Raw genomic sequence first — 26,754 nt, forward strand, 5'->3', positions numbered from 1 at the left:
ACAGGATCATATTTATTAAAAGGAAGCGAAGGACTCCGCTGCTCCACGAACTCTCCCTTTAACGAATATGCCCTCATGGTAGAGGCGGTGCGTTTACCCTCTGAACGCATAGTGGATGAGGCGAGCCACCTCTCACCCCTGCCCGGGTTCTCTTTAGAACGGATGTATTTCTCTCCAGACACCGCTGTTTTAGTGAATCACACAACCCTGTCCGAAACCTTAATACTGTAACGCGTGCCCCTCCCTTACACACCCTCCCAGCGGGCCGGAAGCGTTTCTAACAACTTCCGGATGTGTATTTCCGCCGCCGGTTGTCTTCATCCGCTTTTAGAATTTTTCTTCTACTTCCTTCCGGAGGCTCCGGACTCGGTGGTGGATCCGGGAACCACCCTGAGCTGCAAGGTGAGGAAGAGGCAGGGAGGCGGCACGAAGCACAGTGTCCGGTATCGGAGGCGAAGGCTGAGGGAGAGGCGGCGAATTGGCAGATCGTGTCTTGGCTTCCCAGGTATAGCCGATAGCGGTTTAGTGATGTGTGGCCCTCCAGGAAAGCGCAGACGCTTCCGTCCGCAGACACCTCGGCTGAGGGTTATTGAGCTTTCATAGCGAATTCTGTGGGCGGTTTTGAGGTCTTTATTTGTGTCACCGGGCTGTGAGGCGGTAATGGCCTCCCTCCCAAGCTGAGTGTTTATGGGAATGAAGCGTTTTATTGCCCCCTTTGCTTTCTGCTGTGTTGTGAGCTGCTCACCTTATCCTGTCACATAACACACGGGCTCCGTGGCCTTTTGTAATGGTTTCACCTTTGGTATATTATTCCGGTGGCATTACTGCCCAGTCTCTTCCCTGTGGGAGCACTGACTTCTTAGTGTGTGCCCACTTGTGCCATGCTTGATGGCTTGCTAATATGCCCAGTGCCTGGTGACTTAATAATGTTATACTTTTGGCGGCGCTGTAAGGTGGATGCTTTTGTGGTGCCCGACGGCGCTCTGAGGTGGGTGATTTTGCAGTGCCTGGTGGTTTGATACTTCTATGGTGACTGCAGGAAAGTTCTAGGCCCATCTCTTTTCCAAAATACCTTGATGATAGAAATACTACTGTTTTGTTTCTTGTTGTTTAACCGAATTTTGAAATGGCCCTATGGGGAAAAACCAAAAAATAGAGCTGTGAATAAAATCAGGGAGACTGGGTCAAAGAGCAGTGCGTTCTCTTTCTAGAATCATAAATCCGATGGCATTTTGTCGATGTCGATTTGCGTTAATCAAACGTAAAGTGCGGTGTTCACCTTCTTGCATATTTCTAAGACATCCTCTTACTTGCCTTATCTTCTGTTTATTTAGTAGATCTTTTGGGGGTCTGGAGGACTCCTTGAAGGATTCCTGTGGACACATCTCCAAACCCTTTTACGGGACACAAAACAGCAGTACCTAGCCTGTCACTAGTGTATGAAACAGGCCTCCCGCGTTTCTCCCCTGCCACCAGATCCTCGAGAAACGTTGTCTTGCCAGCAGACCCTCGGAGGAGGATATGAACACGCTGAACTTCAAGCCTACGCTGTAACGACCTTCCACGCTCCATTCTGTTGTGCATGTTCTGTGTGAGCCCACGCTTCCGGGCCCATGAGGGAATACAAGGTGGTGGTGTTGGGCAGCGGTGGGGTTGGAAAGTCGGCTCTGACTGTACAGTTTGTCACAGGCACCTTCATAGAGAAGTATGACCCTACAATTGAGGATTTCTACCGTAAGGAGATTGAGGTGGACTCTTCACCCTCTGTCCTGGAGATCCTGGACACAGCGGGTACTGAACAATTTGCCTCCATGAGGGACCTGTACATCAAGAATGGCCAGGGGTTCATCCTAGTGTATAGTCTGGTGAATCAGCAGTCGTTCCAGGTGAGTCAGTCTGATGCCGCAAAGGATTGTGTAAGCTATTTTCAACAGCCTTTTTTTTTGAATGACACAAATACATGTTGCGTGTGCGTTGGAGCCATTGATGACAGCTGGAATCCGTGATTTATTTATTTACATACACACAAGAGCATTGATCCGCGGACAATATGTGTGGCACTGCCAGTGGGTTTTATCTCTGACTATTAAATTGTTAGTTATGCAAAAACAAGATTCTGGTACAAAGTTCTAAATGTTTTCAAATCACCTCTTCAGCCACCGGGAATGTTCCTAGTCGCTGCACCATCCCATTGGTTACTATGGTGGTAAGGCCATTGGGCATATTGCACTAATATTTCTTTTTATATGGAAAGCCTCTGATAAATGTGCTTTGGCATATCTTAATGTGGGCCATAAACTAGTCTCTAACTTCATTACATTACATTGCTTTATGTGTTGCTGGTTTCACAGGCTTAAAGAATATACAAAATACACAGCAGAATCTCCTCCTGATGTAACTTTCGAAACTCCCAATATACATTAGAGACAAACATTAAGGGTGTTATGGATACAGTGTAAGTCTGGTGCGGAACCCAAAGTGTGATGTAAATGAATGTAACTTTATGCCTCACATTTTGACTCCCAAGTAAAGCGACATTCTATCAGTAAATGTCAGTATACCTCACAAGGACCCCATAGCCACTGCAGACCTCCGTAGTTAACACAGATCTTTTTTTTTGGTATCGGCTCGGGTTCCAGTAGTGTTTTCAGTGAGATGCACTGCGTTGGCATACTCTGGCTACCGACTGACAGAAGGCAGGTAGGACCACCAGGTATCTGAAACATTCCCATTCTTGTTCCCTGTGCTTTGCCCCTTGTTTCTGGGTTAAATGCTCATCCCCACTGCAGCTCCCATATCACTGGAATGGAACCCAGTGAAACGGGACAGGGTACCGGCAGCAGTTAGGAGAGTCACTTGGATGCCGAATAGGGGTTTCTATTGCAAGCCATTCTTTGTTGTTTTAAATGGAATCAGACATTTAATATTTTATTACAGAATATATATACGTTGCTTGTTTCTAATGTACGTAATGAGGTTTAGATTATTAATACAGGTGCACATGTGTAGGCATCCACCTAAATTGGCTTATTTTTGGTGCGGTCTGTAGACACCCTTCTAAAACATGTTATCCGACAGAATGCGTGTAGGTGAATGGTGACTCACGTGGGGGAAGATATAGTAGTTTTAGGAGGTATGTGCTATGAGTTTGCCCAGTCAGTCCTTCCAAACAAAGGGTGAAGCATCTGGAATGAAGCCTCTAAGAAACCCGACACTAGGGCTCCTTCATAAAGTTTCCCTTTTTCCTGCTATAATTTTTTTTTCTCAGTGTTTTCCTTTACAGCCAAACAGGAAAAACATGTATGCAGATAATGCTAGGAGCTGTTATTGACCCACATGTTTTTTGCATGCATTTTAATCTGCTTTAATGCTATCCACTAAAATAGTAAGTGCATCGGGGTCCATAGAGATCCTTGAACTAATTGCTAATTACTGCAGATTTGAGATCGTACATTCAGCGCAGAAGACAAGGCATTGTATCAGCCTGCACATAAAATGCCCCCTGGACTTTAAGTAGCAAAATGTTGTTGACCGTAAGGGGCAAGGAACGTTAGGCTTTGTAGATGAATTAATGACATTTTAGGACTTGGAAGAAACTTTCTTGACGTTATAGGTGTGTCATGTTTGTACTGCATTATATTTACGGTACTTCTGTTCTAATTGTGTATCAGTAGGTTCGATAACCCAGTTCTTTCATTAGCTAAAATATATTCTTCCCACAAGGAGTGGTAGTATTCTTCTAATGTGTGATTGAGTTTGTCGGCCCGGTGTTAGAAATGAAGTCCCTGGCAATCTAAAAATGCCGTATCCTAGGCTGCATCTGTGTTGTGACTTGTGCCATTTAAACACAAATCTCAAGTTGAGGAAGCAGTTTTAAAGTTCTTATTTGGCACTACTGAAAATAGGTCATTTTTGTACTTATATTCATTAAAATTAAAAAAATGCGTCCTATAAATATGTAAGAATTTGGCTACAATGTGATAAAAGTCCAGCCTCAGTGAGCTTCTCATTTGACCTCAATGCTTAGTAAACAAGCGGAGGTCATTTTGCTAATTTAACTTTGCATTAAGCAGGGCTAAACGTTTACATACACATCTTTCCATTAAAGGACAATGAAAACAATGCATTTTGAGCCTGTACATGTACGGGCTTTGTCATTAAGGGGTTAATATTGAAGTTAAAAAAAAAAAAAAAAAACTGGTAATGAGGGTGGTGTCAATGAGTGATTCTTATAGAGGCAAAGTTCCATATTTAACGAAGGGGAAAGGTTTTTGTTTTTTTCTCTCCCATCAGCTTTTTCATCTCCAGCTATGTATATTGTATGTATAAATCAACATGGGTTTTGTATACTTGGCACTTACAATATTTATTTCCACTTTCTGATTTATTTCTAGGACATCAAGCCAATGCGGGACCAAATAGTCAGAGTCAAGCGGTATGAAAAGGTGCCACTCATTCTAGTTGGGAACAAGGTAGATCTGGAGTCTGAGAGAGAGGTCATGGCAGCAGAAGGCCGATCTCTAGCACAGGAGTGGGGCTGTCCGTTCATGGAGACCTCGGCCAAGAGCAAGACAATGGTGGATGAACTGTTTGCTGAGATCGTCAGGCAAATGAACTATGCATCTTTGCCTGAGAAGCAGGATCAGTGTTGTACAACGTGCACTGTTCAATGAGAATCTTAAAGGAGGACCTCAAACACGGCCATAAAGAAACAGGTCGGTTCTGTACAAAGTATGGGGGATCTTTTCATATAACTAGGGTGGACATGAGCTGCAGCATTAAAGCCAAAATTGATTACTTAAAATTAACTGAAAACCTGTGATATCACTTGATTGTGATAGATAAGGAAATCTAGATTTCATAGAGTCTAGAGTGAATTAGGATCTTATCTTTCTGTGTGTTTTTGGATTGTTGGTGTGTATAATATACACACAGGTAAGTGTTTTGATGCGTGTGATTCATGTGTTGATTCAGTGACTAACTGGCTGGGTGTTTGTATTGCATATCATATTGAATTCATAAGTTTTAATGGTGATTTGAAATAGACTGACATGGGATTGTTTTAAAGCTTTGTCACAAATAGAGTATAGAATCTCCTAGTTCTTTTAAAGGATCTAGTACAGTGCATCCCACACCCCCTGGCAAATAAATGCTTGGTGATGGACTCCCATAATCCTTTCATTTACAAACCATTAGACTACTGGGACATGTTGACCACATCCAACTGCTGAGTTTGCTTACCCTCTATGTAATCCGTCTGTGATTTGCATCATGGACATAACAGGAGTTTACAGAGCGTGTGGCGGTCCCAACAGACACGGAGTTTGCCGCTTGTTTTTAGCCTGAGCACTTCTGACAAAGATGTGGCTCACCTCCCTGGAGCAATCGTTATATTAATGTAGCCTTGGGAATTATGACGGTCAGGTATTACCATCTTGTGTCTCGCTGCTTTTTGCTAGGTCCTGATTTATTTATATTGATCTCACATGTGCTTTGATTCTTTAACATGCATCCTAATGAATCATAGGCTACATTGGCCAGGCATAGCATTTTCAAGGGAATATATTGCAGTTAAAGCAAAGCTTATTCCTGTAGATTTTTTTTTGTTAAGCCACAGCTAATAATGAATGCATTTCACCTTCCTTTCCGCAGATAACTCAGAGGACATTTGCACAGCGACCGCTTCAGAGGACTTAACAGCCCAGGTTGCAGATCTGAGCCTTGAAAAACCTGTCTGCACAACAGCACATTGCCATAACTGTCATAGAACGCTCATGGTGTGTGACCATCACATCGCCCTCCTATCGCAGCTGTGCTTAGCACGTTTACTATAAGTTAAAGAGATCCCCATTAGTTTCTCTCCTCCTTATAGAACCTTTTCTAGCATTCTAAGTTCCTATTAATAGCTAATATGCAACAGTTCCTCTTTTTAATATTTTATTTTGTTAATCAGTTTCTGAAACATGTATTTATTAAATACTTACTCAGTATTACCTATATAATGCCTTTTTAAAGACAGTTTTAACAGAGGATGATAGAGCCTTAATCACATGGTTATTCCTGTATATTACCTCACGTATGCTCTTTAAACCTTTCAGTGTCAGGTGGCCAGCGACACATTTGTGAATTTTTTTTTTTTTTTTACACTGAAGGGGTTAACTTGAGCATTTATTTTCCTTTTTGAAGTGATCGGTGAATACTTTTCAGATTGTTTACGTTTAACAGTGTCAAGCGAAGCTGCCCGAAGCAAAGTGGACCTGCTTAGTGCTCTAAAGTTGGCGCCACATGCCCTTCTGCTGACAATTTAACCGCTGTCGCCAAACGGCAAACTGAAATCTGTACAAGACAGTAGAAGTGTAGAAGCTGTCGTTCACCAGCTGTCAGTCAAGAGCAGCTTTTAGATTATACGTGTTGAAAGCTTCCTCCTTTTTTATACTTCCGGCTTGTCGGTGGGCAGCTGCCTTTCATCTCCAGAGTAAATTACAATGGAATACTGACCAACACACCACTCTGGCACTGAAAGGCTTAAACTTACTCCTGGAGTCGTCCCAACCCATGAAATGTTTTAACTAAAGCCTTTCTACTATTATTAATAATGGTTCTTTGTTTAAGTGGTAGGTGGGCTTGTGCAGGAATCCAGTGGTTAGAATACAAATGTATTTTTTATTTTAGAAACCCAACTCCCCATTCCCTGCTTGCTTTTTTGTTTAGTTTTGTTTTTTGCTATTTCCCTGTTCCGTTTTGTAGCCTGCGTTTGACCGTTCCTTAGGACAGGGAAGTTAAACTTATTTTGGGTATCTCAATAGTAATGAGACTCAAGTTGATATTTTTTCCCCAAGCTGTGCACAAATAAGTCTATTGCAAATAAAATGATTTTACTTTTTTCTAGTTCATGGTGGTTGTGTTTTTGAGTACACTTAATATTGCTTCCCAGTTGCTTACCGCTCCTGCATTCATAGAGGCACAGGGTACTAACAATTCACTTGTGCTTTAACAAGCTGATTGCTTGATGTTTACCGGATCTGCACGTTTCTTTTTCCAGAATACTTGAACATTTTCTTAGGTATTTACAGTTTTACATGTGTGACATGCATACAGACCATGAATTGTACTTTCCTGGCAGTAGTAAGGCTTTAACAAAAATGATACTCACATAATGTTACATGTATTATAGTAATTGCCAAGCTTTTTTTTTTTTTCCTCAATCACGTGCAAAGTTTTTGTGTTTTTTTTTGTTTTTTTTTGTTTGTTTTTTTAAAGCACACCTAAATTGTATAGCAAATCAGATAACCAAAGTTAAAAAGCAGCATGGCCAAACATTTATTAATCAGTAAACTCCTTCGATTGTCTGAGCATGATGGTAGAGGTATGGCATTGCTGAAGTCATCTGCTATAAAAAGCGTATGTTAAAATTAGTTGCCTGGTCTCCTGATCATCCTGGTGGCAGATAACTTTTAAAGCTAGCACGAGAATCATATTGCACCATTGGGTAAACTACTAAACGCCACAAGATCGTCATGTCCTCAATGCTATTTCCCTTTTTTCTGAATACATTTGCGCACAGTTTTGTGGCTTGCCTCAGTGTTGAATCCGCTGGCCCGTTTGTTGTGTGAAAATGAGAGGGATTATAACATCTGCAGATGATTTCCATGGCCCGGGACGTTGTCCTGTCTAGCAGGTTAAGGTTCCAGCAGCAAATACTCTTGTGTTAGTCCTGAACCCAGCAGTAGGGCGTTTTCACATTTTCAGCCTCAAAAATATTATGTTATAGCCAATCGTATTGGTAGACTTGAGTTGCTGCCTTTCTAAATCAAAAGGAGTTGCCACCCCATACTTGATACTCTGTAACCGAAAATCAGCAAAAGTGGAATGAATTTCATGGGGCTGAGATATTATTGCAAAGTGTGTCTTAATCTCTGGAATGATCATAATGATCAGACTTAAAATAAGCCCGTTTGCAATAAAGATTTTACTGTAAGGAACTATCCAGTTTTTACCAATGGTGCAATTTAAATTTTTTGATAGACTGTGTAATCTGTGTTGCAATAAGGGTTATTCTCTTCTGTAAACCGAGCAATATGCTATACAAAGTAGGATCAGATTCATAGTACTATTTTAGAATATAGTTTTCTTTAGTTGCATTTTCAGGTCAGCCTACACCATAATAATAGAGGTATGTATCTTATGTGTGTTTCTCTAGTATCCATCATGCTCAATAATTATCTATTAATTGAGGCAAAAATACTTTTAGCCTGCACTTTAAATTCGCCAAATCTTTTCTTTTTTTTTTTCTCTCGAAAGTCTTAATGATTGGTTATTGTAAATGTATAGTTACAGCACATAGTAATAACAAATACAACAAAAAAAATCAGACTCCCCCTTGTCCTTTTATATCACAAAAGTGAAATTGCTTCCAAATGGTTTGTTGGGGGGGAAAGCTTCAACGTAACGTGCAGTTCATTGACAGTGTGGTAATTCTGTTTTAGGCAACTATTTAAGGTTTGTTTAAATATTAGATTGAATATGTTTTGATATATAAATGGTTTATTCAGCACATTAGATGGGAGATTGGGACCAAATGTTTCACAGCCTCCTAATGAAACTGCATGTGGTATGGCTATTGGAGGCCAAGCTATAGTATTCAAACAAACTTACTGTCTTAATTATGACATCAGTAGGGGGTCAGATTACTTTGCACAAACTCTGCAAAGGTGTCTCATACATGGACATTGTACTGTACTCTTGGTCGTGTAAAAAGAAAATGAACTGAAAACAAACCTGTGATGGAAATTGATTCAGTTTTGTCATTTTGTAAAGAAACCCTACAGTTCACCGTTTGTAATTTTTTTTTATATATATGAAATAAATCTGTATTAATTACTTGAGTCAGTAGTTTTATTTCAGGCAGCACATGGGCAAAGCAAGTTCTGTGAAACCTACTTACCCTATACACCGATCAGCCATAGCAATCTGACCACCGACAGATGAAGTGAATAACACTGATAATCTTGGGGGGAATATATTAGGCAGCAAGTATATATTTTGTTCTCAAAGTGGATGTGTTAAAAGCAGGAAAAGCATAAGGATCTGAGCGACTTTGACAAGGGCCAAGCTGTGATGGCTTGACGCAAATGATTCAAGAACGTAAAAAGTGGTGACCTGGCGATGGGGTCATCGGTGGCCAAGTCTCATTGATGCAAATGGGGGGGGGGGTGAAGGCCTGCCCTTATGGTCAAATGCTGAAAACGTTAATGCTGGTTCTGATAGGAAGGTGTCATTGCATTTTGTTGCATATGGGGCTGTGTTGCTGACCCCTGTCTGCTGCTGAAAGCGCCTACAATGACCTTATGAGTAAAAGAACTGGACCACCGATCGATGGAAGAAGGTGGCCTGGTCTGATGAATCGCGTTTTCTTTTACATCACGTGGATGGCCGGGTGCGTCACTCACCTGGAGAACACGCGGCACCCGGACGCATCCATGGAGACCGCACCTCACAACTTACAGGATCTGCTGGTAACGTCTTGGTGCAGATACTACAGCGCAGCTTCAGAGGTCTAGTGGAGTCCATGCCTCGACAGATCAGGGCTCTTTTGGCAGCAAAAGGAGGACCTACACAATATTAGGCAGGTGGTCATAATGTTTTGGCTGATCTGTGTATATTGTGCTAGTAAAGGGCTGTTTTACCTGAGGCATTCTTGGCACTTTGTCCACTCTAGTTCAGGACATAACCTAAACAAAGGTTGATTGGGGTATTAAAGACACACTCCTGACATTAAATGCACTTTAATGCATAGGATAACGGAGTGGTCCTTTTAAATTTTAGGTGGTGCCTCCCTTGCAAATCCTGTTTGTCAGGAGATGTTTGGCCAATATATACACAAACGATATATGCACACGTCTTATTAAAAGCTTGGGTCCTTTAGAAATGTAATGGTAGTAAAGGGACAGTCCCTCTTTAAAATCCAGTTACAATTAAATTTAAATCAAAAACATCCTAAATGTTCCCCCATATACATAGATCACTAAGGCACTAAATCAAAATTCTTGGTAATGTTTGGTGAATTTAAGTACTGCATATAATGTTCCCCACCCTGCGTTAAAAAAACATAAATTCTGTTGTCTTATATCATTTTAATAAGTTGCCTCATTTCTTGCTGTCTGGTGTGTGATGGAAAGGAAAAGGTGGCAATTTTCCAGATTTCCATATTATGAAACCTATAAAATAAATGTTCAAACTGTTTACATTTAGCCACTGGCCACATCAGGGGCGTACCTAGAGTATTTGGCACCCTCCCACACACACTTTAAAAATGGATAGTTTATATCATAATTTACAGGCACAGACATTGACAGTGGTACAGCATAACTTATCATTATATACTGAGGCACACATTGATGGGGGTACAGCATAACACCTATCACTATATACTGAGGCACACATTGACGGTGGTACAGCATAACACCTATAAAAATACATTGAGCCGGACATTGACAATAATGCAGCATAACACTTATCACTATATACTAAGCCAAACGTTGATATGGTGTAGGCCTACCTTCAGTGTCTGGCTTAGTATATAGCGGGGATGCACGGAAATGAAAACTCTGGGCCGAAACCAAAAATTCAGCATTCACTTGGCCGAAAATGACCCTGCCCTGCCTTTTATTAACACAGCAAAATTGGACAAAAAAATTAAATAACAATATTAATATATATGAATATATTTGGGTTCATAGTTTCCAAATGCGAATGCCACACCTGGAATCAACCCCAGGCCTTTAGCCTGCTTTAATAACGAAGGAATAGCCCACACCTGTCCATGAAACAGCTTTTGAATTAAAGAGCTGTAATTCCTAAACCCTTCCTTCAATTTGGATGTAAATACCCTCAAATTAAAGCTGAGAGACTGCACTTTAACTGCATTTTTAATTGTAACTTGAATTTATTTTGTGTATGTGTATATGCATCTAAATCATGTATTTTTTTGTGTGGGGGTGTAGGGGCCCCAGTTGCTTTATCCAGGGCCTACTATTCTGTTAAGACGGCCCTGAGGCTACTGCCATGATCACTTCCTCCTTACAAGTTGTGAGAGCAACAACCGCCTCTCTGCTTCTTCTCACCTGGCTACAATGAGAGGAGTATCAGCTAAACTGATACTCCTATATTTCCATCAAAAATATTTCCATCATGTGATAGCCTTTTAGACTTTATGGATAAAACTTTTAAAAAACTGTCCCTATCACTTGGTTTCATTCATTAATAATAATAATTACAAGCATGCAATGCCTCATTTTAGTCACTAGGTGTCAGTCACACTTCACCTAGCCAATATAGAACTTCCAGCTCTGACATGAAGAGCTTTGAAGAATACCTGAGTTTAATATTCAAATATAGGCTCTATGTTCTTAGAGGGACATTACGGAGTCACCTTCAAAGAATGAATATTACAATACTGTGTAAGTACTTAAAAATGCAGTCGTTAAACCTGTTAATAATAAAGTGACATACTTTCAGGAGAAGCTGCAGCTCCAGAGCAGCAGCTCAACCCGCCACCCCCAGCCCCGCCTTCCCTTTTTCATTATCAGGATAAAGCGCCACTAAAACCAGCGGGAGTGCTTTCTGTGTCGCCCCCCGGAACGCTCTCTGAGCCTTTGTTAAAGCTGACTGGCACGTGGGTTTATCACACGGATGCATGCAACATGTTGGTCAAAGCTGGCGGAAAGGGGCTAATGCATATAGTGAGATTCTGCAGAATCATACAAAACCATACAAAAAATAAAGGAACCACTCAGCTATCATATCCATTAAAATGCATATGGTGGCTGGAGCGCCCTATGAAGCAAATCAAAGAGCTCAGGCCATCAATGAGTATGCATGTCGGAATACTTTCCAGGTCCAGTTCTTGGGAGCTTTAGACCCAGGCATGTAAATTTAATTTGCAACATACTGAACATACGTGTAAGAGAAAGTGTCCTACACCGGAAAGCAACCGAGCTTCATATCAATGAGCAATGATGTTAAAGGGGTAGTTTGCATTTAAAGGGTAATTGTGCTGAGGATAGTGAATTGTCTACACACAGATAGTGTCTTGCTGCTGGGGATGTGCCAAGCCTATGACACGACACACACTGGGATGCAGCTTCACTGCCAGCAGATCACACCGACTCTCACGAGCCAAGGATGCTGCACTTGAAAGTTCAATTTCTGGACGACTCTCAGAAGACCTTTGTTGTTGATGTAAGTAAATCAATGACCGCTTCTAAATACACATTTGATTTTACTCTTGCTGGCGTGTATTTAAACATATGATGGAACGGTGCGTTAAAACTGTTTATCCTGATGGTCGTTATTGAAATTAAGGCTAAAAGGCTTCAAATTCTAGTCCACCCCCTCCAAGACACTATAACAATTTATCAACAAATTATAACTAGAATTACACAAAACTCTCTATTTTTACATATACAAAGCATGGTTTTATTGTGGGCTGTTTAATTCTGGGAGAGAAGTGGCTGATGCATCAGAATGATGATTATTATTACATTATATGGATGATAGGGGTTGTTTTGGTGTTTAAAATAAAATGAAATATTATGAAACAGATAACTATTACTTGTAGGCAAATATTGTGTTATTCAGAAAAAAATTGTGATAAACGGTTACTTATAAAATATGGACTCATTGATTATATGTGATATTGAATCACTCACCGGCTCTTGAGATATAGATTTTAAAAATACTCCACTTTTACATTTGCATTAAAAGCAAAACTATGTTAGAACAGATTTAATCGTGTATGATAATGGTATATAATATTAATTTTACCAATTTAAAAAAATAGCCTGCATATAATTTAATTTAATATATTACAATTAAATATTTAAGTGTTGCGTTATTTATATTAAACAGAAATCTAAATTTAGCATTAAATCTAATCTAATGTAAAGGTATTATACCACCTAAAAAGATTTTTCTATATGGTGATACTCCAACAAACGATTATGATATAATAGTCAAGTTTTCATATCTATGTATGTTAACATAAATAAAGTATATTGTATCGGAATGTACCGTATGTAAACTATGCCTAGGAATTCAATAACATTATAAACGTTTTGTGGGTTTGATTTCGCCATGCTTAATTTTCACTTCAGTTATTACCAGGCATAAAGTGATATATATCAATATATATATATGATACATAATGGCAAGTGAATTTATTAAGGTATATAAACGTAGCAGCACTCTGTCCACATGCATGTTATTCTAACTAATGATTCCATTAACGTTTATCCACCTCTTCTGGTTGATGAGCAGATTTTTTTGTAAAAAATCCACTCCGAGGCAATCGTTCCATTTCCTGCTGCAGCGACGGCGAAGATGAATAGAGGGATGAGGCCGTTTTGGAAAATAGATATTATTCCTTACGGCGAAATGTGAGCTACAGACAATTAAAAAAATATACAGCATATGTTTTTCAGTCCAGCGAACTTCTTCAGTTTTTTTTAACCCTTAATAAAATATAGAACGCTAGAAATGACACGGGCGTGTACATCTATAAAAGGAGACAATAGATTCTGCTGTATGGAAAGGCGGAAGATGAGATTTTTGTTTGGCAGAGCTTACAATCTAAAGCATAGGTGGGAGCTATTTAATAAATGAAAAGGGAAATTATAAAGGTATCCATCATACTGTAGATAAATTTAACTGAAATACAGCCAAGTATATTTGTGATAATGTTGTATACACTGGTAATTACATTCTTTAAAAAGCGTGTGTGCGCGTGTGTGCGCGTGTGTGCATGTGTGTGCGTGTGTGTGTGTGCGTGCACTCTCATTTATCCTGCGGGAATAATATCTATAATATGCTCAGGTTGCCCCCAACCGCCCCCACATTGTCAGCAATAATTAAATGGCGATTTGTTTTTGTGAAGCCTTAAATTGTTAAATGCGCAGTGCAGATGGGGCAAGTGGATCAAATAATAATCTTTAAGGACCCAGATCTGTTACTTGTGCCTAGTGCATTTGTGAGGAGGCTGGTGGCCTGGTACCAGCTGGGCCGGGTTGAACCAAACCACTGATTTAAATAGATTGATGCGTTATTGGTTTTCCATCATGAAGAAGATACAAAGAACAGATGGGAAATCATCAGTGAAGGCATGAGTGCAACAAGTAACTGGGTCAAATAACAGATAGAAGGTTCTCCAGGTGTTAACAATAAGGTTATCGCTTCCTCCTGGACCAGGAGGCTGAGCAGACAGAGGTGCAAAGGTCCGGGACAGTCCCATCTGTGATAAAAACATAACTGAAGGATTTTTTACATTATTTTTTTATTATTAATGATTCTTTATCATTTATATTTCCCATCTATCATAGTCAGGGCATGTTACGCTAATATGTAAATATCCATTACTTTCCAACAATCCTGTAGTGAAGATTGCCTCGGAGTGTTTGTGTCAGCGCATGTAGGACGTTGCCATGTGCCCTTGGTACACGCACACACACAACTGCGATTTTGAGCAATTTGTAACAAAATGGTATAGTTTAATTGCTGCTTCTTTTCTGTGCTCTGGTTTCTTTTGCAGAACAAGTACATTCTTCTGCCAGTTTGTTCCCGACTGGTAGTCTTCAACGGAAACTTGTAGCTTCAACTTATTGTTTTAATTCTTAGTTCAATTTCTTTGACAACTTCTTAAAACGGGTGACTTTACAAAGATTTTCACTGAACTCTGCAAATGAAACAATCTGGTGCGGAAAAGATTATAATTGTTTTAATTACACAAGGCCTCTTAATTTAGACAGGCTCTAGGATGACTGCAGCGAGCAGGCTGCTATTACACTGTCACTATACGAGAAGCTGAGCACAAAAGCATAGTAATTTTCCCCAACAGCCCTTGATTTCTGGAAAGCTGTTTCGCACATTACAGCAACAAACAGTTTAGCTCTTCAGCAGCGATGGCTTTCCCTCTATCCCCATAGATTAAAGCATTCATTCATTTCCATGCTAATTTGGATCTAATTTTGTTACCAGAGCCTCCCATCATTAGCGAGAAGTACGTCTCATCAGCCTTTTCTTTTCCCCTGGAATACCAGGGACTGTCAGGTCTCATTACAGAAACATTTGGAGAGGGTATATAATATGAAAGCCATACATTCATAATCTGTAATTATGTTTTTCGCAACCACAAGGGAGGTAAACAATATATTTTAGAGGCAACATGGATCAGATCTTCCATATAGAAGAGACATGATACATATTCAAAATATAACTGGAACAAACTAGCAATGAGATTTAAAACATTATTTGTAGTGTAGAGACTCTTGACAAATAATACAGCATTTAGAAGTTTTTATTCACCATTTAATAAGTAAACTTGGCTATTAGTATCCATGTGATATATTTCATATTCTCTTTAATTTGTTTGATGTTCCTGTTCATACATTCTCTGATATAATCAATATTAATTTGGAAGCGAGTTCTTTATACTTTTAGAGCCATACTAGTTACATATTAAATTAAGACATATAATATCTTATTGATCAGTCTCTATGTTTATATCAGATGACATTTGAGATAGCTCATAAGATCCTCCATCATTCACTGACTTGGGTTTCCACGGAATCCTTTAACTTTCCTTCTAGTTGGAAAACTATTTATTTGACACCCTTAAATGAAAGTGCCCTTCTTGGGGACTCTCTTGGGGCACCATGACCTTTGCTGATTAGTCCTCTCTTGCGCGTTTGCATTGCCTAACTTTTTATACTAAAATGTGCTGATTTATGTTACTTGGTCCTTGCAATGACCAAAACAGAAACATAAAAAAGAAATATTGTAAAATATTTATGTAAATTTGTCTAATGCTTGTTTTTTTCTAATTACATTTATAGCAAAAAGCTCCTGGGAAGGAACTGTTTAACATGAGTTGCAGTCATCTAAGCCTAACTGAGAAAGAATACTTTGGCTTAGAATTCCGAAATCACTCAGGAAATGAAGTAAGTGAATGACCTTCAAATAGCTAAAGGGCAAATGTAGAATTTATTTCTGCTTTCATACTGAAATGGTCTACGTGACCTTAGGCTTTCAACTGCTTGATCACATGAGTTATTTATAGCATACGATGTCAACCTGTCACAAGTAAGACTTCTTTCCATCAAATAATTATATATATATATATATATATATATATATATGCTGTACGTTTTTAATGTGACATTTGAACATACATTGTAATTCCTTCTTCATCTGCTCTGCTATAAAACTATTTACAAAGATAAATATGGAACGATGAGGTTGGAAGCATTTTGATGAATATTATGTTTTAAACACAAGGTTAAACATGCACTAAAAGACCAGTTGGAGTCATTTGCTTTTTGGCCCTTTTCGTAAAGTTCTGCTGCAGATCTTGCATTAATACATAAAACACTAACAGTCAGATTAAGAGAGATTACCTCCATACTTCATATTCCCATATCCTACTCTACTGTAAAGGTAAACTGTCCCTCATAGCTTCACAAAAAAAAAATTTAAAGTGCTTATCTTTAACGAATATCTCCTTTTCCCACGACTTTACCTCAGCCACAAACAGAATGTAATGTCCCCAGCGGTTCTGTGGCTTCATGGCCTTTTGGTTAGATCACGTAAATCTTTATGAGAGAGGGAAAGCTTCTCTGAGGTACTCATTAGGTGCCCCCTGGTTCAGTCTGCCAGGGCATATATTTCACTAGCCATGTTTGCGCTTTTTTTTTTTTGACACAGTAGAGCTGGGTCTCATTTCGAGGAGTACCCTAGAAGATCCGGACCTCCTTAGGCTTTGTCTGAGGAGGACCGGCATTTCCCCTGTGGGTTGTGCAGCTCTATGAGTGGAAGACTGGGGGCCCTGCTTCCCACTGTGGCCCTAGCGCTTGGAGCACCGATCACCTTTCCTCCATTAGAGAGTACCTCAGGCTTTACAAAAGAATTACTAAATTATAAGAGGGGTAAATTACATTGTTTAAAACTATAAGCCTGCAACTTTCTGGTACCAAAAAAAATAAATTAGTGCATTAAGTTTAGATTAAGTGTTGATGATAATTGAAATTAAAATGTTTGATTTTATTCAAATTCTTTGCAGGTATGGCTAGGACTTTTGAAGCCTATCACCAAACAGGTTAAAAGTAAGTTACGCAAACATTTCATTTGCATTGCATGTCTTAAACTGTGACATACGCCTGAGAAAATATCTCCAAATACCATTACAAAGCAAAAAAAAATGAACGCAGATAACGAGTCTGCTCTATGGTATATCGCTCCTCGTGTTACTACAGGGGGAAAACACTCTACTGTATATCAGGAGCAAAAATAGAACCAACAAACCCAGAAATATATATTTTAGCTTTCATGGGAATAATCGGTAGGGTGGGGTTGGTGAGCAGGGAAGCCCACGTCTAGACTCACTGATGCATTTGGGGTAAACCCCATGAATGGGGTAGATTTCTTACGCGTGTGCCTCACTTTTTAGTGTTGTACCTCTTGGAGACATAAAATATAGAATTCTTAATATATATGAGTATCAGTAATAATATAGTTTAAAAAGGTTAATTTTATTCTTTTGTCAGAAGCTGTGCTTGCATGGGTGAAAAATCTAGTAGTCAGGCTGACTTTCTGCATAGTCTCGCACGTGCTTTGCCAAATGATTGTCCGCAGATTTAATGTGCCGTTTGAATCGTGTTATTCTTTTAAGATCCTAAGGAGACAATTTTCAAATTTATGGTGAAATTCTTTCTGGTGGATCCGGGTCTGTTGCAAGGAGAGTTGACCAGGTATTTTGTTTCATTTTCTTTTATGAACTTAAGTTCTCCAAACTAATTAGGCTTGTAGACACATTCAGGATTAATCGATTTATTGTTCAGTGATCATTTAACTGATTGGGCTACTAAATACAATAACACTTGTATTATCTCACTAGCAATAGATGGTCCCACGTGAATACACTGATCCTCGTGTATAAATCTTTATTAACCTCACGTAACCCGGTTGACTGTGGATAAGTATTTTTTTAATACAGCAACAATTGCTTTTCACTAAAGTTTTTTAAACACTGAATGGGCTAAATATTCTGTACAGCGCATGGTAATATAATTTGAAACATAGTAACTGTTTTAAATGATACTGCCATTTAACGCAGTAAATATTAGTGGTGCGTTGACTTTGCTCATCATTCATTTCACAGGTATCTATTTGCACTCCAGATTAAAAAGGACTTGGCATCCGGGAGATTACCGTGCAATGACAACAGTGCTGCCTTAATGGTGTCTTATATTCTGCAGTGTAAGTGAGAAAATTAGTGTCGTGATACACAGTTTTACATTTTAGATGAGACATTTTTTGAAGATTATTCTGGACTACCGTGCCCATCGTAACCAGGTGCATTTACCCCTACAGCCACACATTGTACAAAAAATAAAATATAAAGTTAGGCAATATTTGTTGGGTAGAGTACTATAAGTGTTGTTTCGGAATCATGGCGAGCCACAGAAAAAAAAACTTTGGCATATATTCACTAAATAGAGAGTTTGAAGGAGAGTTTTAACTGCCTGAGATTACTACATGTGATAACATGAGCTGGCCCTTAATATTGCATAGCTAAATCAGAAGATTTTTTTTAAATCAACGTTTTGAAAATGAAGGTGCTCCAGAACTACAAATGCCCCAGAAGAAGAAGATTGGAGACCTGGTTACCCTGTGGCCTTTACCCACTTGGAGCACCAGCACCTTCTTCTTTCTTCACTGTGACAGTGGAAGCGCGGTTTACTCTAGGCGTCAAACAAAAAAATAAATTCGAGGGTATCATGTGGAACATGATTGTTTTACCCACTATAGAAAAAAATAAGCAATTCCATGGAAAGTCTTCAGATGTAAAAGCAATGAATTTCAGTTTTATTCTAGTACTAAGACACATGTATATTTTTGTATGTGCTTATGATTGGCATGTCATACATATGGTGATATGTACTAGTCTGACTTTAAGGTGTGATGAGCACCTGTACAGGTAACTATCATACTGCATATATACACTAATCACTATACCTGGGAACTTTCAGAGCCCCCTTCATGGGATGTGGCCAGGACTACCCGCTGACATCAGTAGGTGGTCCCTCTGATGTCGTAGGCGGTTCCTGTGGGTGGGAGTTCCTGCTGATGTCAGTGGGAGTTCCTGCTGATGTCGGTGGGAGTTCCTGCTGATGTCAGTGGGAGTTCCTGCTGATGTCAGTGGGAGTTCCTGCTGATGTCAGTGGGAGTTCCTGCTGATGCCGGTGGGAGTTCCTGCTGATGTCTGTGGGAGTTCCTGATGACAGCGCCGGAGGAAATGGGCAGGCAGTGGGGCATGTCAGGACCCAGTTACCGCAACCCGTAGGATTCGGGTGTTGACCTGGAGAAGCAGCAATTCTCCTGGAGTCTCCAGGCGAAACCCACAGAGTTCCCAGGTAACTTGTTATCACCGGAAAGAAAACAGTTTCCTACTGAATGATGTGGCCACAGTTCCCATCAAACTCCTTGCCTTGCTGTAATATTCTATTGAATAATAACACATCTGGAGGGGATTCAGACCTAGCTAATGATTTTCTTGTTCTTGTTTTAATGCAGCAGAGCTGGGGGATTATGATGAGGACACAACCAGGAATCACCTAGAACAGAACCAATATTTACCAAACCAAGAATACTTAGACAACAAGATCGTAAAATATTACCAACGTCATATGTAAGTATGTCCATCTTATAGAAAGTAAATGTAAAAAGGGCGTTGTGAACATGAAGTTGATATGGCTAAAGACATGGCTGCTTCTACTAATGGACCAAGTTGACCTCCCTTTACTCTTTATTAGCTGGCAACCTGAGTCACATAAAGTAGGCTTGTCTAAATTCTTTACTTCTGTTACTTCCCAGACACACTGCATGTAATACCAGGATTGCAATGGAAGGAGTTTTGCGGTCCAGGTTCTTTCATGCTTGCCTAACCAGTGCCATCCCCCACATAGTTTTTAATCAATATTTTTTTTTAAAAAAAACAAAATTAGTTGCTATGGTTTTGAACATGGATAACTTGAATAACTCAAAATACAAGTAAAACAGCTAACAATAACCAAATAGTTCTGATGCGTTCCCATTTAACATACCCTCTCCTTCACTCAGAACGCTCTCATTGTCCCGGATTGAGGCTGACCGGGACATGCGGTCACCCTACTCCAAACAAACGGCAAAATACATGATCTTTTGTGTTAGGACATGGCTTTACTGTTACTTTTTAATGTGACTATGTAGTCTATATTTATGTAAACAGGTATTTAGAAGAAGTTATTTTTGCCTTTTTCATGCACATTATTGTGACTAACAATACTGTAGATCATTGCGATATACTCATATACCCACCAATCATTCTGAGATCCCTGGAATGAGGGGCAGAGGGGCTTGAGTCACAAAGAGAGAATTCCCCCCCTAAAGACTGTCACAGTGCAATTAACATTTTAAATTGGGTGACATGCAAAGAGAAGCCACAGAGGATCACCCGATTTTTTAGAAAGGTTCTTCAATGCTACAAATACATTTTTGTTTTCTCTCTAGAGGGAAGTCTCCGGCTGAATCAGATATGCAGTTACTAGACATAGCACGCAAACTGGATATGTATGGAATCCATCCTCATCCTGCTAATGATGGGGAAGATTTGCAAATCAACCTTGCCGTGGCACACATGGGAGTCCTGGTTCTGCGGGTCAGTAAAATAAATCAATGCTATCAAAGAATTTGGGATAAGAGCACTCACTGAGGTGGTCCACTTTAGTGGATTATATGGGGCCATGGTCAATGCTATCATGGAGGCCACACTCACCTCTCATATTATAGATTTAAACCTCTTTAGTTTTAACAGTTTTTTGGACTATTTTTGGTAAAGATGATGGTTGGAAAGTGATACATAATATTGATCACCTGGTTTGGTGAAGTTGTAAATAACTGTCAGGACCACACTTTACTCAGAACAACGTGCTTAACCATACACAACAGATTCAAGGAGCATGACCCCTCTTTAGATCATAGAAAACAAGTTTTATCCACATCTGTATTCACCTTTTCACTTGGGATGACCTCAAACAATCCTCTAAGGGCCAAACACCATACAAAACAAACCTGAGAAGAACTCACTAATAGCATGCATCCCCACTTTGGAGCATCTCAAGTCTTAGCTCTCCATTGACAGTCTGATTCTACAACAAGTCCGGACACTAAAAACAAGATACTTCTGTACAAGGAAACCAACAACACTAGACATGCATTTTTCCCTTCATAGGCCTCAATGGGGTTTGGTCAGCATCCCTCTAATTTCTCCGGACTCACCTTTTCACTTGGGATGGGCTCCAAAGGGTCCCAAGATGGGCCAACCCCATATGGTCCACCCTTGCTCTCCCTTGGGTCTAGAAGTATAAAAACTGGGGCTCGTGCAGGCTAACAACATGTACATCTGAGGTTGTTGGGTATCTTGTGCAGAGGAAACTTGCCATGCATTTCAGTTCTAGTCTGCCTTTTTGGCAGAATCAGACTGATACGTCAATGGATATTTCTCAGTACAAGGGAGCTAAAACTTGAGATGCTCCCAAACAGAGATGCACTGAAGGGCAGGCTATTAATCGTCTGTCTGTCCTCAGTGCATTTATCTCAGACTTGTTCTGGATGGTCCTCTTTAGATCATGCTCTGACCAGTGTTGATGATCTTATTACAAACCTTTTTCATGCATAAATAAAGCACAGCCATAATGAGATGAAACAATAGGCACAGTAATTCTGTGTAGCAGGTATGACAATTTTGAAGAAGGAACCCCCAACATTTTGGGAATCCAGACATTCCTGTATTGATGATTATTCCCAATGATCTATAATCAACATATATGTCGGTGTTTATTTTAATTCAGGGAAACACCAAGATTAACACTTTCAACTGGGCTAATATTAGGAAGCTGAGTTTCAAGAGAAAACATTTTCTCATCAAGCTTCATCCACATATCGATGTGAGTAGGATTTTTATGTTATTTTCCACTTTATGCATTGTTATACCGTCTAACGCGACAAAAATTATCTAAAAAAATCAATTTGTCTTTTGGTAAGAGCCAAGCTGGTCATTCACACAGCACAACTAATATAGCAAGATTAATAGTATTATTTTCTTTTATATATATATAGCACCATAATTTACGCAGTGCTTCTTACAAATCATACAAATTATTGAGTTTAGGGGTTTCAGTCTTACCCATTGCCAACTGATGTATAAAATCAAGAAGTGGACAGCCATTGGCAGTAGAATGGGTCTTAAAGAAGGCTGTTTTTTTCGTCGTGTAAGCTAGTGAGCTAGTTAATACAAAGAAAGTCTAACTTTCCAAATGTGTGGAATCAGTTTGAGGAAGGGTCTGTCTTGTTCCAGCATGCCCATAGTTTTGGAATGGTATGTCTAGTAAGCTCATAGAGGTGTCCCCCTAATTTTAGTCATATAGTGTATACAAAGCCTGCGCTCTTCCTCATCACAGGTACATAGTTCGGAAGCCCAATTTTTGTTTTTTGTTTGTTGACGCTGTATTTTATTAGGGCTCACCTCTCATGTTCACCACCTCTCTTACTGCCACCCAGTAAAGTGGGCATAGCCATAGACATAGAGTATTTCAGTTTTTATGTGTAACTGTAACATAATGGTGTTTCCCCTGGCGTCCCCAGCTGATTAAATGACTTCTTCTGCAGACTTTGTGCAAGGACACATTAGTGTTCACCATGGAAAGCCGAGATGCATGTAAGGCTTTCTGGAAGACTTGCGTGGAATATCATGCCTTTTTCCGACTGTCAGAAGAACCCAAGCGTAAGCCAAGGCCTTTCTTATGTAGTAAAGGCTCCAATTTCAGATACAGGTAAAAGGCAGACTGGTTTACCAAATGCTGGTAATTGTATAATAAAAATGACATTGATCCTGGAGTTATAGGGTTTAATGGTGCAACATCTACTCTGCTGGATATATATAAAAACAGATTATGTATGCTTGTGGTGAGAAAAAAGCACTAATGCCCTCCACCATACAGCAAAATAAATAACGTTGGGATAATGGATGAGAAATCAGTATTTAAGTTACAGTCATATCTCAGAAGAAAAAAATCTGTTGGCACGTCGTGGATTTAATTATTTTTATTCCACCAAATACAATCTATACTTCCTGTTACTTTGTCTATAACTTGGTGGAAACATAAAAAGGCATTGAAAATGCACTCATATCAAATTCTGGTAATCTGCAGATTAGTTATAAACATGGGATTTAGAATATTTACGGTGATGACTTTCAAGGTCCACCATGGGCCATGTACGGTAATAAATATTTAAATTATATATATATATATATATAAAGGGTCAAAGACAACATGTTTCCTGCAGGCCCCACATTATACCACTGGCATTACTGAATTTGCCCTTAGCTGCCCATGCCTACTGGTTGCCAAATTATAAACAACAATTTTTTGTCATACGCACTTGAAATTGTAGATAATTATGTTTCTCTCTATTTCTCCATCATTAGTGGGAGGACTCAAAAACAACTATTTGATTCATGGACTAAAGGAAAGGCAAAGAATCAACCCTTTGAAAGGTAATGATTTCTTTGCATCATACTAGTTACATGATCATGTTGCCAAAATTATTGTAACCAAATTTGCTTTTGAATTTTTAGAAAACTCTTTCAAGCCAATCTTCACGAGAGGCAATGCAGGTCATCTCCAGATCTTCTGACTGAAGTAGCAAAGCAGGTATTTGCTTTAAATGTCCTCTGTACAGAGATCTGCTTGGTAATTAGAACACAAATATGTCTCTCGTATTACCTTTGTACCCCTTTGCAGGCAGAATTCTCTCGGAAAATGAATAAAAAAATAACACGGTAAAAATGGCCACTGCAGTCTGGACTTTGTCTTACGTATTGCACAATCAGGGTTGACGGTTTTATATATTAAATGTTTAGGCTAAATATTAGATATATAATACAAATATGTTATTTTAATCCTGGCACAGGATGTGTAATGTCACCTCCTCTGGCTTTATACGAGCACGAAAAGATACAATTGCAGCTTTTATTCTAATATTGTTCATGGCCATAACTGTGAAATCTCCAGTTGAAGTCCTGCTTCCCAGTTTTCCGGGTCACGTTCCTCTCTCTGTGGGGTCATCTACATCCCCTCCTGCTCCCCGCTATCTGGGCTAGCCGGCCTCAATGTATGGCTAGCTTCACACCACTTGCTGCAAGCCCTGCCTTTTCCCCCAGAAGACAGAGAGCTGCAGGTGGCCTATCCATAGAAGCACCCACACATGCTCATGGTGCCATCTGTATTGTAGATAAAAACGGAGTTAAGAGCTCTAGTGCAATAATGCAATCTAAAATGCTGTAATTTAGGACAAGTTTAATGGATAGTCTGCAACAATTTAATTTAAAGCACTTTTTTGTGCACACAAGATACAGGGCAGAATGTCTCTATTGCTTATAGGTGCATGCAAAAGTTGTGTCTTAATTACCTTTACGGTAGAGATGCTGTTCAACATAATCCACAAAATTAATACATTTTTATTTTTTGCTTTGCTCTCTCCACCAGCCCAATGACTTAAGGCTGGTATATACCAGTAGACCATGCTCCAGAAGTGTTAACAGCGTGGGCTGGGATTCCTTTCTGGACAGGAACAGAAGAAATTCAGCGGTTGAAGTAATTTTCACAGCAGAACTCAATCGTTCCAAACCAGAAGCAGAGTCTGCACCTTTGCAACAATCAAGGAGCAGCGCTTCATTTCCGGGTTGTAGTTACAGTGATACGATACACGAGGCCCCACGCCAACGCTCCGAGAGGAGAGTGAGGTCTTGTTATGAAGACAGTAGTTACTGGATGGAAAATATCAATAGCACTTCTGAAGATATTAACAGGGGACGCACCTGTTCCCCAAGGACTTACACAGACGTCACTTATGAACCATCTCCAGAAAGGCACCAGCTGTACCAGGGTTCTCCCGGTTTCTGCAGCTATACAGATGGACCATCTTTACTTGCCCCTCAAGCATCAGCTATTGTTGAGGAAATAATGAGGCTCACCAATCAGCCAACTTTTCCTGGAAAATCACCCAACCGAAGTCCAAACGCCAGAAGATTAAAGGAATATCACCAACCAGTATATCCCAGAACAAGTTGCCGGAATAGTGCGGATTACAAAACAAACATTCAAATAACTAGCAGTGAATCTAATAAAGAACTTAATCCCACAAGGTCCTTGAGTCACTCGGACATGAAATCTGCTTGGCTTCCTTATGGTTCAGAATTTAAGCCTTTAGGACCTTGTCCTGTATTTAGAACATCCAGTGTATCAAGAAGAACCCCACCAGTGCTACCCATACCACCACCACCGCCACCACCACCGCCACCTCCTCCTCCACCCCCTTCATTATTAAAAAACACACCGAGAGCCACTGAGAGATATGTGTACAGTGGGACCGAATCCAGCGACTCTGAAACAGAAATTATGAACCCATATTACTATGCTGTGTTTGGCAAAAATATAAGCCATCCAATGGCAAGAGCGAGGCTGTCCTCGGGAAGCCTTCAGCTAGAGGACGAGGAAGATATTCCATTAAATGTGAGTGGCTGGAGAAATAGAAAGCCCAGAATGGAAGAGAAATGGTTTCACACTTAAATGTAAATATATTTATCTTGGTCAGATGTAATTACGCTTTCAGTTGATTTTGTACAGACGCTGTAGAATTTACAAAAAATAAAATGAAGTACAAATGGCTGCACCGTGTAGTTCTGCTCATGTTTATTTGTGAATCAATCCAATGTGGGAGGTTTCCTTTCTCCAGGGAGGGGAGAAGGGTTTGGCCACACCTACTCTGGAGCTAGCCTCGCCCCATGGCCAAACAGCTCCACCTACCAAATTGGTTTGCCTATTATGCTGTAATCAATATATGTCAAATTCAAATGGTTTACATTAAATGTATTTTAGCAATAAGCAACTGTATGCAGAATTCAACACTTGGGGCACTTTGGGCCTGGGGCTATCCCTACTGTTTGATTTACAGAAGATTAGCTGCTAATCAGCAAGAGATTTATCAGCAAGAGATCAGATGCAATTAGAGGGCAAAAGTGTGATTAAATATGGTGAAAGAGAAAAAAAAAGTGTTTGAACACCGTATTTATATCCTGCTGATCTGTTTCTCTTTCTACATAATAGCATTATCACAGGAGGAAGTGTTGGCCCCTCTGGACAGGCCCATGATTCATTCTGGTACCTGTCCCACTCTGTGTTAGAATTCCCACGCGAGAGCGGTTTCTCTGCTTGGTTCTGTAGAATGGCGGCATCTGTCAGGAAAAAGTATGACTCCAATAAACTTTAACAAGAGCAACCTGCCTGCTTGATGAAACCCAAGACGATCTGGGGCAGGCAGTTAAGGAGAGGAAGGGTAAGGAGAGGAAAATAATTAGAGAAGAGGAGAAAGACAAAGATTTTAAGACACGCTAATGACGGGCACATATGCTAGTGTGTGTGTGTGTGTGTGTGTGTGTGTGTGTGTGTGTGTGTGTGTGTGTGTGTGTGTGTGTGTGTGTGTGTAAAAACATGGAGAAGCCACCACAGGGAGATGGTCAGCAGAACTAGTCTTCCCGTATACCGCCTATAAGACACGAGTTGTGCACCGGCCGAAACCTCTCATGCTCTGCTCGATCATTTCTTG

General features: G+C 39.8%; 2 protein-coding genes across 3 annotated transcripts; both read left to right on the forward strand.

Moving 5' to 3' along the window:
* The first annotated feature begins 348 nt into the window (after window positions 1-348).
* On the forward strand, window positions 349-6,893 carry RAP2C (RAP2C, member of RAS oncogene family). Of its 2 annotated transcripts, none has more exons than XM_053473953.1 (4): window positions 349-505; window positions 1,335-1,886; window positions 4,395-4,715; window positions 5,653-6,893. In XM_053473953.1, the coding sequence occupies exons 2-3, from the start codon at window positions 1,614-1,616 to the stop codon at window positions 4,671-4,673; spliced, it is 552 nt and encodes a 183-aa protein (XP_053329928.1). In that variant the 5' UTR covers window positions 349-505; window positions 1,335-1,613; the 3' UTR covers window positions 4,674-4,715; window positions 5,653-6,893. The 2 variants fall into 2 exon arrangements, with proteins under 2 accessions (XP_053329928.1, XP_053329929.1); XM_053473954.1 differs by having other exon boundaries at window positions 1,338-1,886.
* A 5,290-nt stretch (window positions 6,894-12,183) lies between these two features.
* On the forward strand, window positions 12,184-25,745 carry FRMD7 (FERM domain containing 7). The gene is made up of 12 exons (XM_053473949.1): window positions 12,184-12,240; window positions 15,888-15,992; window positions 17,111-17,153; window positions 17,720-17,798; window positions 18,209-18,306; window positions 19,624-19,738; window positions 20,599-20,746; window positions 21,939-22,034; window positions 22,756-22,919; window positions 23,576-23,644; window positions 23,726-23,801; window positions 24,636-25,745. Exons 1-12 carry the CDS (start codon window positions 12,184-12,186, stop codon window positions 25,716-25,718), a joined length of 2,133 nt encoding a protein of 710 aa, XP_053329924.1. The 3' UTR covers window positions 25,719-25,745.
* Window positions 25,746-26,754: the final 1,009 nt, after the last annotated feature.

The sequence above is a fragment of the Spea bombifrons genome, chromosome 8 (assembly GCF_027358695.1).
Source record: "Spea bombifrons isolate aSpeBom1 chromosome 8, aSpeBom1.2.pri, whole genome shotgun sequence".
NCBI classification, from domain to species: Eukaryota; Metazoa; Chordata; class Amphibia; order Anura; family Pelobatidae; genus Spea; species Spea bombifrons.

Bases quoted from the DNA above. Each gene is read 5' to 3' on its own strand.
- RAP2C (XM_053473953.1), top strand. From the start codon at position 1,614: ATGAGGGAATACAAGGTGGTGGTGTTGGGCAGCGGTGGGGTTGGAAAG. The intron at 1,887-4,394 runs GTGAGTCAGTCT...ATTTATTTCTAG, and splicing joins TGAATCAGCAGTCGTTCCAG to GACATCAAGCCAATGCGGGA.
- FRMD7 (XM_053473949.1), top strand. From the start codon at position 12,184: ATGCTGCACTTGAAAGTTCAATTTCTGGACGACTCTCAGAAGACCTTT. The intron at 18,307-19,623 runs GTAAGTGAGAAA...GTTTTAATGCAG, and splicing joins GGTGTCTTATATTCTGCAGT to CAGAGCTGGGGGATTATGAT. The intron at 19,739-20,598 runs GTAAGTATGTCC...TTTTCTCTCTAG, and splicing joins AAATATTACCAACGTCATAT to AGGGAAGTCTCCGGCTGAAT.